Source organism: Myxine glutinosa, chromosome 2, assembly GCF_964187855.1.
Source record: "Myxine glutinosa chromosome 2, kmMyxGlut1.1, whole genome shotgun sequence".
Classification (NCBI taxonomy): domain Eukaryota; kingdom Metazoa; phylum Chordata; class Myxini; order Myxiniformes; family Myxinidae; genus Myxine; species Myxine glutinosa.
The window spans coordinates 96199531-96212968 of record NC_136262.1 but is presented as its reverse complement, the minus strand read 5'-3'; the positions used below and the strand labels follow the sequence as shown (position 1 = coordinate 96212968).

Genomic DNA, 13438 nt, shown 5'->3' with positions numbered 1-13438 from the left:
ATTTTTATCATGTCAAAATTTTTTACTTTCCCATGGTCCATTTCTGTCCAACTTTTGATATGTTCCTAAGTAAGTCTTAAAATATAAGGAAATGCAATAAAACTAAAATTTGCAATTTTTTTGGGGTACGGCTGTTCTGGTTGTATATTGACCCGTCTAGAGCCCCCACGATTGCATGAACAAAGGTGTGCCAACAACAACCGTCTTGCTATCAAAGGTCCATAAAACTCCTCCATTTCTCTCGCAATTGCAAAACTCGTGGAATGTGCTTGTTTTGCATTTTGAGATGTTGTTTCCAGTGAGTCAGCTTGCACAGCTTACGCGCTCCTTTTATCATGCTTTATTAGCTTCTTCCTATACTATTTGTCCCTATGAATGCAAAAGTCTGTTTCTCAAACGATTTCGACCAACTTGCATGAAATCAGGCCAACGCAATAATTAAACATTTATTTCCGATTGCAATTCCGTTTATAACACAAAACGAAGAATCCATGATCAATACAACGCATCGCAAGTCTGGAAGTGGTTCGGAGAGCGGAAGGCTGCGACATGTCAAACTTGTCTAATTCATTGTTATTACATGTGACAAACTTAAACCAAACAAAATGTGGTAAAAAACGAAAACTCATCACAATATTGTATAAAAACATTTGTACAAGTTTTGGTAATATTTAAAGCAGTATAGAAGACTTTCTGTACACAAGCTCTTTTCAGTGGCTTACATGAACTTTAGATGTGCTTGAAATATTAACTGAGACAACTTAAGTAAGAACTTTGGGTTTTCAGTGGAAACATTTTCTGATGTTTTTGCTTTTGTTCTGACTTTCATCAGAAAATAAACCAGGATATGCGGTCCGTGACCTGCGGTCTCGAAAGTCGCAGGAATAGCTTACTGAGAAATAAAATTATATTCCATGTGATTGTAAAACAACCCCAGATCTCTAGAACAAAGTGTACACGAACTGAGGTTCACAATCGCAACATTCGAGCAGTATGCCAACTGTTCTCAAATTCCAGGCCACTGTGGCGGCGGCGCGGGTGTAGCAAGCGCAACGAAATTCTACCACGATGGTCTAAGACTCTAAGTGGTGGCTGAATATCACAAAAACGATGCTCTGGAGGCTAAGGTAAGGAGGCAGCTGCGTCGGACAAAACGCATACATCCGGCGTTTCCCCGGAGTTCACGGAAATGTAAGCGTAGCAACCGCTTTCCCGAGGGAGAATTGGAATCTGTCTTCCATTATTCTCATTCATGTAACCTCAACAGAATCTTCAGTGAAGTACGTGCTTTCGTCTCGAAAGGCAGTCCATTTTGGGTTTTGGGATTGCAGGAAAACATAGGATGCCCTCCGAGGTGGCCTTCCGCACAAAGATATTTGCTTACCCTCAGGTTATAAATATTACCAGGATTGGTCAGTTGGCACAGAACAGGCAGGGAACTGACTTTTGAACATATCAGGTCAAAGTGATGCTTCATCGCGTCCTGTAGAGCGAGACCACCAAGGAATAGGATCATATCAATAGCATATCAACAAACCAGTTGTAATGCAAATGCAAACAGCATGGCATTTGATCCGCATTAAAATAAAAGTGTAATTATAACCGTTTACAGAAGCAGAAATTCAGGAGGGGCAGTTTTGCACGGCATAATAGCCAATGTCTGCCATTTTGACTCGTTTACTTTCCCCCTTTCCTCATTGTTAACATTCATGTGATTCTTCATTCAGTATTCCTTGCAGCAAACAATTTCTTCAAAACCGTGGGTCATCCAAGTGAAACGCATCGCAGTATCGCAGAACGGCGTGTGCGCGTGAGTCAAGCCACAGGGAGGGATGTGCAAGAAGTGATTGTGGATAAGCTTGAGGGGATGTACTACACAATGGAATGTGCTTCGTCAAGTTGTGTCAAGTTTTTACTGAGGGGCGTGAGGAACGGTCTCTTCTGTGAGTTGAGTTTCGCATCCACTGCGGTGTCGCCCACACTACTGGAGATCACCCTACCCCAAGCTTCATTGAAACGCTTAAACCGGCAGCAGCAGAGCAGCCGTTGCAATGTGGCACGCATCTCTTTGTCACGGGAGGAGTAAATTATAGGGTTCATGGCAGAGTTAGCCATTGCCAGGACAAGGAAATACTTCTCGTAGTAAAGGACATCGCATGCCTGACAATATACATCCAGAAGCAAAATAACCATTCCAGGTGTCCAGCACACAATGAATGCACCTGCAAGAAAGAAAGAAAGAAAAAACAGGATAAATGCAATTACAGTGTCTGAAAGAAAGGAAAGGGTTTTAGAAAATATATTTACTACATATGCATGGCTGCAGGAATGGTGGAGGAATTTAAGAAAATTTAAATTCAGATAAGGAAGACAAGCAGAGGAGGTAAGAGAGGAGGGTACATGAGAGGAAGAAGAGGGGAGATAAGGTAAAGGAGATTGGGGTATAATGAGAGGAAAAGGGGATGTGAGGGGTCATATGACATTGGTGGTAGGTATGGGAGGTTGGGGACTGGAGGAGGAGTGGAGGGAGGGAGGGGGAAGGTCAATCACTTTGCTATTTTGTATCATCTAATATATAAAACTTTATTGAACCACTGACTCGCTCACTGACGTAACTAATACTTCCTAGGTATGCTAGAAAGCTGAAATTTCACATACTGAAGAAACTCAAAGCCAATCCCAGTAAAGTCACAAAACTGTCAGAAAATTTTCATAAACAAAGGTTGTCCGGTGCAGTTTCGCTTTGCTTACAGTAGGTTACGTGACCGAAGACAATGGGACATCACACATTCTTGCACTGGCAGAATCACTCCCCGAGGGAGGTGGTGTTTCTTGGTTTAATGGTGGTGTGATTCGAGAAGTTCCTGTGAGTGTGTGTCGTTTATGGATGATGTATCGTGAGTGGTAGGAAGATGCAAGCATTTATTATTTACAGACGGTACACTATGGCGAAAACGTTACAGTGCATAACGTTTACATATACAGTCTGACTTTTGTATCAAGCACCTTGGTTATGACATATTCAGAACATATTTTTGCCGATGCATATTTCCTTGTATCGGAGGGTTTGTGTTCATCTCTGTGAGCCGGTCTTTTTCCTGAAACAGAAAATACCAACACTGTTGGCGTTGGGGGTCCTTGGGTGGGTGGGGATGGATTATTTGTACAAAAAACCCCCAAATAGCCTGAGCACAGGGGCCGCAAAAAAAAATTCAAAAACCTCCAGGTGAATTACAGGAATCACTCTGGATCGCAACTTTGGACTTATACATATATATATATACATATACATAAATATATATATACATATTGTTACGGAACCCAACGTCGGCCTATGGTTCCCCTTTGAGGGGGGATTAGTCCCCTCGCTTGTTACTGACCGACGTGGTCCCTGAAGCTGCACCGCGACCTCCGGAAAGGCCGGTGAGCAGCTTCGTTCGCGACCGCGGATAAGATGTTACTTGATTGCCGAGCGGATGGCAGCCGCGGCCCGAACCGTTAACAAAGACTAGACCCGATTCCTTAACGTTGGCCAAATCGTGCCACAGGTATTCAATTGGGAAAAGACAAAGACGACAGATGTGAAGAAGAAGAAGAAGACAAAAAGGTAGGAAATACGAACAGGATTTATTACTATTTACAACCAAAAGAAACCAAGGAGAAGGAAGGATAATAAAATAAAGGCAGAAAGAGGGACGGACCAGAAGGACACAGTGAAACTTAGCTTACCTATGCAGTCTTACTTAACCCAGGACAGAACAAACAAAGACGGACTCACACGAATGGGGAAATGAAGGCAGGAACGAATCGCTGGAGGTGGATGGCTTGGCGGGAGAGGAAGGCTCAGCGGGGATCGGTCGGGCTGGAAGCGGACAGCCGCTGTCACGATTCGAGCTGCGATCGCCAAAAACCGCCGCGGTTCCACAACTGCGTGGCGAAGCTCCTCCTGTGCACCGTGCGCTCTCCAAAGCTGCTCCGGTCTCTCTCACGTTCCTCCACTCGGGCTTGCCAGTTCGCTTCTCTTTTTCTCTCTCCGTCTGGGCTCGTCTTGCTCACCTGCCGTCTCTGGCGCAACTCTTAGAACTCCCAAAAGGCTTGCTGTCTCTTCTTTCAGCCACCAACAACCAACTCCTCACCACCGACAACCACCGTTCTGACGCATGCGCACGCGTTTTATAGCGCACCTCGCCCTCTCCCCGCGAGCTCTCTCGGCACGCCTACCGGGTCGCTTACTGCCGTGCCGGTTGGCTCGCACGGCCTCCTTTGGCTCCGCCCTTGATGACGAGGGGTGGCCAACGCCCTGGATTCGGCGGCTCCTCCCCCCTCTTCTCCGAGCCCACCTCGTGGCTAATGGAGTCATGGTGAAAACCGCCTAGCAGCTGCGGCGAAAACCCAAGCCCGAAGAAACAGCGGACTGCAGCAAACCGCGCAGAGGAATTCGTAATGCGGCTGTCAAAAGGGGATTCCCATGAAGGTTCTGGGGAAATTGAAAGGGGATACTACCTATTTGAATTCGGTGCAATGGAGTATTAATTAATGGAAGACAAAGCCTTAACCTAATACACAGAATAAAGAAATAACTGTCAACAAGAAGGAAATCTATGATTGGCTAACGTGATTGTATATGACCTAATTAAGGGACGCCCTTTTGACCTTTATACACAACTGGAGGAAGGAGGGTGATATTTTTACAACAATTTACACAACAATAAAAGAAACACAATTCTCATATCCACAACACTGCACCCTCCTCCTCTTAGGCACGTCCCGGACCTATTACCTTTACTTTTAGTGTGGCACGTAGGTGTAGTTCCCTCTACATTTAACCTGACCCTGAGTGTGACAGTTTTAAAACATAAATAAATATGTCCCGCTGCTCCATTGCACCCTGCCTAACAGACTCACGCCCGCAACTAACCGAATTGTGGAATGGTCTTCAAACTAAAACACTTACGGTGGGGGCGCATTATTTACAACGACGCTATTTTATTTACAAAACTAACCCAGGACCTGTGATTGTTCGTTTGGGGGGGGAGACAGTCTGCTCTGCATCGACGCACCAGAAAGCACCCACAATGCACGAAAACACCATCAAGCACCAATCGGTGCACAGTCACCACAGTTCTTAATAAAAATAAAAACAACAAACCCTTGGTGGTGTCTTGCTCTTCGGCTCCCTCTGCTGGCTAATGCTCTCTTCCGGATGTTGTCATCTTCTTTGCTGGCGGCCTATTTGGACATAAAACTTGCACAAAACGTGTCCATTGTTCTTTATTTATGGCCCACAGGGCCGACTAGGGGTGGTTCACCTGTGGGGCATAGGTGCCCTGTGACCCAGGTCCACCAGCAAGATCTCGGGCCTTCATGGCCAGTTCCAGCAGAGGGGCCATGCCCCAACCCATGGGGTCCACAAGTGGTGCTCAGCCACAGACATGTGGTCCATACGTGGTGCATCGATGCAGACAGCTGTGGTTGTGAGAGTTTCTGGCGCACAATGGCGGACTCCCGCACGCTCCCCTCGGCGCCCAGTGGTGCACAGTCCTCGTGTGGGAGACAAGGGGGGGGGGGGGAAACAGGTGAGCGAGGGGTAAGGTCACAAGTGTACACATCAATAGAGGCAATGCAAGACGAGGTGCGTACGGAGAGCGAAGTGAGAAAGCTCGTCCCTACCGTACGCCCCCCCCCCCCCCCCACATGTGACCTACGCTACCCTTGCCCTTACCCCATATGTACAAAATCTACACATTACAAATTCGTCACTAATGTCTCGTCTTCCCCACATTTCCCCTACACCAAATTCGTCTTCACAATCCCTCTAACCAAAATTTGCCATCACCAACTCATCATCAATCCTCATAAGGAGGGAGAGATGGAACTACAGCACAATGTCACACCCACGTCATGATGCGTCTCACAATCCAAAACATTTGCACCAAAAATAATAAAAACAACCATGGCATGGTGTGGAGTACCATCGTTACCTCAGGTGAGTGGATGTAGATGGTGCAAGGAGATTTCAAACCTAACTATCTTCTAAATGACATTAACACACTTTACACTACCCGGGGTCTTTCCCTGCCAATCCATTGGCCAACTTACACTATGGGTTCTAAAAACCAATTCCCATTGACCAAACTGTGGTGCTTCTCAATTTGGAGTCTCACTCCCCCCGATTCATCTCCCGGTGCCCTTGCACAATTTCCGGGCTGAGTCGTGTAGCTCTCCCAGCAGGTCTACCCACCTGCATACCTCCACCACTGTAGTTGCCACCCGAGCTTACCTAGCTCCTCACCCTAACCTATCTAACTGGGGAAGGCCCCTCCTGGCTCTGTCACCCCTCGGTGCCCTCTGGCACTGGGCGACCCGGGTCCGTCCTCCGGATCCTCGGGCCCCATCCACAACTCTACTGGCTCCCAGAGCCCACCTGCGGCCTCACCTGGCCGACATCCTCACAGTGGTGGAGTGCTCAACCAACTACACATACTAACAGGCTACACGCCCAGCCATTTCCACAACACTAATGCACCCATCCAAACTCCATTCTTCCACACGCACCACAGATGCCAATATCCAACCACAATTTACCTATACCCTCTACCTAACTCTTAAACTACCCTCCCCGGGTATTCGTGATGGGGTCCATCCTCTTTTCCCCCATCCACACCTTCGCACCATCCACTCCACTCCACAGTTTCCACCATACTCACTCCAGGACCATCCATTCCATACTCCATATATTCCACACTCCATGTATTCCACACAACCATTCTCCATACCTCCTGTAGTTGCACACCTGTGCAATCACACCTGGTGCCACCTGCACCCTCCTTCCTCCCTGGACCATTTGGGTCAACACAACACACATCACCATCACTCATACACTGCTCCATACACCTGTTCAGTTGCACACCTGTGCAATCTCAATGCAACTCACAATCACAATCATTTACTCATACCCTGCTCAATACACTTTCGATCCTCACACACACGGCATCATCTCATCTAACTACTCCCCTCTGAAACTTGCGCTTCCCAGTCGCCCCTTTAAACTATTGCGCTCCCTCGTCATTATAATCCAACTACCCTCTCTATGTCCCCACTACCGGATCAATGTTGCTACCTAACCTTAACGTTACCTATTTGTCAATCTCTAGGTCCCTACACACTATATCCTAACCCTCCCGGGCTAGTTTTCACTGCCATAAACCCCATAACTAGTGCTGCTTTGCCCCCGTTGTGAGGGATGGCAGAGTTGCCATCCCATCACATCGGGTATCTCTCACTACCAATTTGGCACATCAAATTTCAGCCAATTAAAAATTTGCCAATCACTACCAATCATCTGCCAATCATCAATCTGCCAATCCTTTGCCAATCATCAAATTTTGCTTTTCTAATTTCGGGTCCAAAACACTATCCTCATCACAGTCTACTCACTTGAGCCTCTCGGTGCGCCAATTCATCTCTAAAGCCCGGCTTCGCACAGCCGAGCAATGAATGCGGGTTGCTTGGTGCCGGCGGTTGGATCCGTCCGGCATTCGGTGCAGGCAAGGTTTACTCGGGCCGAGATCCCACGCACCATCTCGGCATGGAGCCGTCCAATGGCCCGATCTCGCCCTGCCGGAACGACTCAACAAAAGGGGGTCGCCATGACGATCCTTCCTTCCGGGCCGCCCGCTCCGCCTAGCGGAGCACGGACGCGGCCGTTCAGAGCGAGGCCTGGCATGGATCCCGCACGGCGGTTCTTTCGAAACCGCCGCGGTCACGATCCCCCTGGTCCAAGCGGCACACGAAGCTGCCCGGCACGCACTGAGGGCCCGCTTCGGCTATAAGTCGATCTAACCGCTAACCCGGTTAGCGTCGATACTCCACTCGCATGCTTACACCCCGCAGCCCATTCCTTGCTCACACATCCAGCTGTCTCCATGCTCCTCGTCATTGCACCTTCTCTTACACACCCAGGTACACTCATTCCGCTCACAGACTTGGTCACACACCTGACCACCGCACACCTTTGCACACACTCGTCGTTCGCACACCTCACCAACACACCTCTTCGCGCTCCCTCCTCGGTCACCTCCTCTGTGACAACCACAGGTGTGCTCTCCTCCGTACACCCAACCACGTGCCTCACTACCAACTCCAGTGTGCATTCCCATACGCGCTCTACCATTCCAGGTGTGCATCCTTCCATTCCAGGTGTACATCCTCTCTCACCTGCCACAACCAACTCACACTCCGTGTCACTCTTACTACTTTCACCACCACTCTCGGTCGCGCATTCACCCTTACTCTTGGCAGCGCACTCTGTACCCATACACTCCTCTGTTACACACCTTCCTCGCGCATCCTCTTGTGCACACTCTCCCGTTACACCCTCCGTAACACTCACCACAGGTGTGCATGCTTCCGTCACATCCCTTGTAACACTCCCCATCCCGCGCTTCCATGTGCCCGCCCGCACACGCGCTACGACCAACTCACTCTCGACAGCACACTCACTCCTCGGCGCGCACTTTTTCCTCACACACCCCAGAGTCGGACATTCTCGCACACCTCCTCTTTCGCACTCCGTACCTGTCGCACACTTCACCAGCGGCCTCTCACGAACACCCGGGTCCAAACCAACCCCCAAGCCGACTGAAGCTTCCCTCACACCATATACATTTCCGAGTATATCGCCACTCACCTCGGCACCTCGTCTCCGCACCTCCTTCGCCACCTGCAAACTCTTTATCTGGTTAGCGAGCACACCATCACGATTTGAGCACCGACCTTGTACATATTCCATCACCTCCTCCTTTATCTCCCTCTTAGTTTCCCTCCGTCTCTTCTTAATTTCACTCACCGCCTCTTCCACATCCTCTAATTTTCGCTTCACCTCTTTTATTTCCCGGTGCGTCTCCTCAATTTCGTCCTCTAAGGCCACCTTGACCGTTTCTATGTGCGTCCTCACCTCCCGGTCCTTTGTCTCCATTGCCTCCGTCACCTTGTCCAACCTCGTTGTCAGTCCCTCACGTACCATCTGACATTCCCTCTTCGTTGCTATCAAGTCATTTTTGATTTCGTTTTGTGTCACTTTCAACCCTCCTAGTACCGCAGTGTTCTTTTCCACCTGCTCCACTAACTCTTTTTGTCCCACCGTTAGCTGTTCCACCTCCTGCGTCAGGTCCTCTATGCCCCCTTGTAACTTTGCCGTCCCATTTCTCATCTCTTTCTCCATACGCTTCTCACCTCGCTTTACCTCCTCGCGTACCCCCGAGACCTCCTCGCTTACACCTCGTCTTATTTCCTCCTTCATCTCCTCCCTTTCTTTAGTAGATGCCGCCCTCATCTGTTCTAATTCATCCCCCTGAGCATCCAATTTACCTTCTAACCCGATTTTCACCTCCTCTATCTGGTTCCCCATCTGTTTGATTTCCCGGGCGGATTGCTCCCCTATTTCCCGCAATTTGCCTTCCATCTTATCTTCTAGCCCCGTTAACCCATTCTTCACCTCTTTTATCCCGTTGTCTAACCCTTCAAATTTATTGTCCAACCCCTTAAAATTATTGTCTAACCCCTCAAATTTATTGTCTAAACCCTCAAGTTTATTTCCCAACTGTTCGCTGGTACACCTCGCTTCGTCCCTCATTTGGCTCCTCATTCTGTTTTCCATCCCTTTGAAATTATCGTCTGTTTTTACCATAAAGGTCATCATCTGTTTCATGAACAGGTCCAGATTCATTGGCATCTCGGGCTCAGCTGCTGCGACCACGGGCGCGGCTAAATTTGGTGCCGCTACCACCACGTGCGCGAGTGCGCCATTTTGCGCACCTGATACCCCCTCAACCACCTCCTCATTGTTCTCCTCCATTTCTTCCCTCTGGTCCTGAGTTACCCCTAACCCCTCTTCTAGTTCCCCCACCGGCATCCCGCCGCCTTGACTATCCATGGCACGATTTTAAATTTAAGATTTTATAAAACAGAAATTTCGGCCCACTCGTAATTTGAGCGCGCTAAGCGCCTCAGGTCCGTATCTCACTCCCAGACACCAATTGTTACAGAACCCAACGTCGGCCTATGGTTCCCCTTTGAGGGGGGATTAGGTTCCCTCGCTTGTTACTGACCGACGTGGTCCCTGAAGCTGCACCGCGACCTCCGGAAAGGCCGGTGAGCAGCTTCGTTCGCGACCGCGGATAAGATGTTAATTTGCCGAGCGGATGGCAGCCGCGGCCCGAACCGTTAACAAAGACTAGACCCGATTCCTTAACGTTGGCCAAATCGTGCCACAGGTATTCAATTGGGAAAAGACAAAGATGACGGATGTGAAGAAGAAGAAGACAAAAAGGTAGGAAATACGAATAGGATTTATTACCTTCGCAAAAGCGGAAGGTTATGTTTTGATCGCTGTGTATTTATTTGTATGTCTGTGTGTGTGTGTGTATGTTATTCGCATAACTCAAAAAGTATTCAACCGAATTGCATGAAATTTGGTGGGATGATTGGTTATTATACGGGACACATTTGATTAGATTTTGGAATCGATCGGGTCAAAGGTCAAGGTCAAGGTCACGAAAAGGTCAAAATGAACAATTCTTATCCGATTTGCATGAAATCAGCACCAAACTGTTCACTGTTCTGTTCCCTACACTCCCATGCCAAGTACAGAACAGTAGCTGCGGCGAAGGTATGCGCTCTACCGAGTGCCCGTTCTAGTTACTATTTACAACCAAAAGAAACCAAGGAGAAGGAAGGATAATAAAATAAAGGCAGAAAGAGGGACGGACCAGAAAGACACAGTGCACCTTAGCTTACCTATGCAGTCTTACTTAACCCAGGACAGAACAAACAAAGACGGACTCACACGAATGGGGAAATGAAGGCAGGAACGAATCGCTGGAGGTGGATGGCTTGGCGGGAGAGGAAGGTTCAGCGGGGATCGGTCGGGCTGGAAGCGGACAGCCGCCGTCAAGATTCGAGCTGCGATCGCCAAAAACCGCCACGGTTCCACAACTGCGCGGCGAAGCTCCTCCTGTGCACTGTGCGCTCTCCAAAGCTGCTCTGGTCTCTCTCACGTTCCTCCACTCGGGCTTGCCAGTTCGCTTCTCTTTTTCTCTCTCCGTCTGGGCTCGTCTCGCTCACCTGCCGTCTCTGGCGCAACTCTTAGAACTCCCAAAAGGCTTGCTGTCTCTTCTTTCAGCCACCAACAACCAACTCCTCACCACCGACAACCACCGTTCTGACGCATGCGCACGCGTTTTATAGCGCGCCTCGCCCTCTCCCCGCGAGCTCTCTCGGCACGCCTACCGGGTCGCTTACTGCCGTGCCGGTTGGCTCGCACGGCCTCCTTTGGCTCCGCCCTTGATGACGAGGGGCGGCCAATGCCCTGGATTCGGCGGCTCCTCCCCCCTCTTCTCCGAGCCCACCTCGTGGCTAATGGAGTCGCGGTGAAAACCGCCCAGCAGCTGCGGCGAAAACCCAAGCCCGAAGAAACAGCGGCCTGCAGCAAACCGCGCAGAGGAATTCGTAATGCGGCTGTCAAAAGGGGATTCCCATGAAGGTTCTGGGGAAATTGAAAGGGGATACTACCTATTTGAATTCGGTGCAATGGAGTATTAATTAATGGAAGACAAAGCCTTAACTTAATACACAGAATAAAGAAATAACTGTCAACAAGGAGGAAATCTATGATTGGCTAACGTGATTGTATATGACCTAATTAAGGGACGCCCTTTTGACCTTTATACACAACTGGAGGAAGGAGGGTGATATTTTTACAACAATTTACACAACAATAAAAGAAACACAATTCTCATATCCACAACAATATATATATACATATGTATACATATACATACAGAAAACATACATATACATACATATACATACATACATATACATACATATATATACATATACATATACATACATATATATACATATACTGTATATAATGTTCGTGCATATAACATTGTAGAGTAATACATTGGCACATCTAAAAAAAATCAATATCCCAGTTACAGAAAACCCATGTAAACATGAACCAAAAGCAGTCATTGAAAAGAAAGAAGTGACGCTCACATACGTCCTGATTATCCCATTGAGCGTGAACATAGAAAACAAAGTATTGCGACACAGATATAGTATTTAGGTACAAAAAGGAAAAAGACCGCAATGCTAATTGAGATGCCAGCACCCAATTATTTTGGCCTAAACAACTAGAAATCAAGAAAATGACCAAATACCAGGATTTCAAGAATTAGGTGAAAAGATCTTGGAAGATAAAGAGTGCCGAAATTGTACCAGTGATAATTGGAGCAATGGGAATGATAAAAAAGATCCTTACAAAGATCCTACAAACCATCTCTTGGAATATTACTACTGGAAGCAGATCGGGCTCGGTGGCGATCCTAAAAAGAGCCTTCGGAACAAAACTTTGAGAACAAGGAAAGTTTATGGCTCGGTCCATGAATCATGATGCCTTATCAAAACGGAGGTGGATACTTTGAGTCATGGGAGAACTCCGTTCCACCTTCTGAAACCCGAATATGGAGATAACAACCAACGACACACGAACAAAAATTGCTCAGGGTTGCCTTGACATTTACAATGTCAATACCTGTACCGTACCATTGCCGTGTGAGCAGTATTCATAAAAGCGAGTAGCACTTCACTTATTTTGAGTTGAGGAACTAGTTAGGCAGACATGGAAAAAGTAGGTAAAGAGGTATTGTGTTGTCTGCCCCTTGATCTGAGAGGTCATGAGAGCATTGGCATTTTAGCTATCACGACATTTAATCAGTGGGAATTTTGCCACCTGGTAATTCCCACATCTCAAGGTGAAGTCAGAGTCGGAATCTATGATTTCGTCTATTCGTTTGAAAAGGCAACATCGGATCTTGAACACAGACAAGTAAACCCAGCAAATGGGACAGTTGTTTTATCGTCTCCTGTAAATAGGTTGGCTTTGGCTATCATGCAATGCTCTGCCTGCCAATCACCAGAATGGCAGTTTGAAGTTAAACTCTAGTTGATGCTACCTCTGAGCTACCTTGTGAAGGAGCCATCTTTTTATTTCCTATGTTAGGTTGTACGCTGGGTGGGGCTTGGTGCATCAAATTGAGAAAATTAAAAGGAAGAGAAGGAAGTATAATTATAGGAGTGAGAAAGCAGTGTAGGGGAATATATGAGTGTTGGGAGAATGGATATAACGCTATAAGAGGAGAATTGAGTAAAGGGAAGGGAAGAGAAGGTTGAGGAAAGGGGTTTTTTAATTGTCCAAATTTGCGTGTCGTAAATGGATCGGGTGAAGATGATTATAAACTTCACATGACTGCCCAGTTAGTAAGAGAAGAGAAGAAAAAAGAAGAAGAAAACCATCACATGATCATATCATTGGCATCTCCCACAATAAAGCAGAAACAGAGCCTGTTGATCTCTCATCGCAGACAGGTTG

The 13438-nt window shown here is 47.6% G+C and overlaps 2 protein-coding genes across 6 annotated transcripts in view; both read right to left on the bottom strand.

Moving 5' to 3' along the window:
• Window positions 1-432: 432 nt before the first annotated feature.
• Window positions 433-13438, bottom strand: part of LOC137421554 (lysophosphatidic acid receptor 1) — a 47532-nt gene continuing 34526 nt past the window's right edge. For 3 of the 5 annotated variants that reach the window (XM_068107724.2, XM_068107725.2, XM_078771258.1), the window contains one exon: window positions 433-2222. In XM_068107724.2, coding sequence (XP_067963825.1) covers window positions 1873-2222 — 350 coding nt within the window. In that variant the 3' untranslated portion in view covers window positions 433-1872. Of the gene's footprint in view, window positions 2223-3006; window positions 3099-13438 lie in introns of all 5 variants that reach the window. The other 2 variants (XM_078771259.1, XM_068107726.2) reach the window with 1 other exon arrangement.
• On the bottom strand, window positions 5712-11616 carry LOC144890622 (uncharacterized). Its single transcript, XM_078771256.1, has 2 exons — window positions 10703-11616; window positions 5712-10357 (listed from the first exon to the last, which is right to left on the bottom strand). Exon 2 carries the CDS (start codon window positions 9932-9934, stop codon window positions 7763-7765), a length of 2172 nt encoding a protein of 723 aa, XP_078627382.1. The 5' UTR covers window positions 9935-10357; window positions 10703-11616; the 3' UTR covers window positions 5712-7762.

What these genes read in the sequence shown, in the direction of transcription:
- LOC144890622 (XM_078771256.1), bottom strand. Translation starts at nt 9,934, where the DNA reads ATGGATAGTCAAGGCGGCGGGATGCCGGTGGGGGAACTAGAAGAGGGG.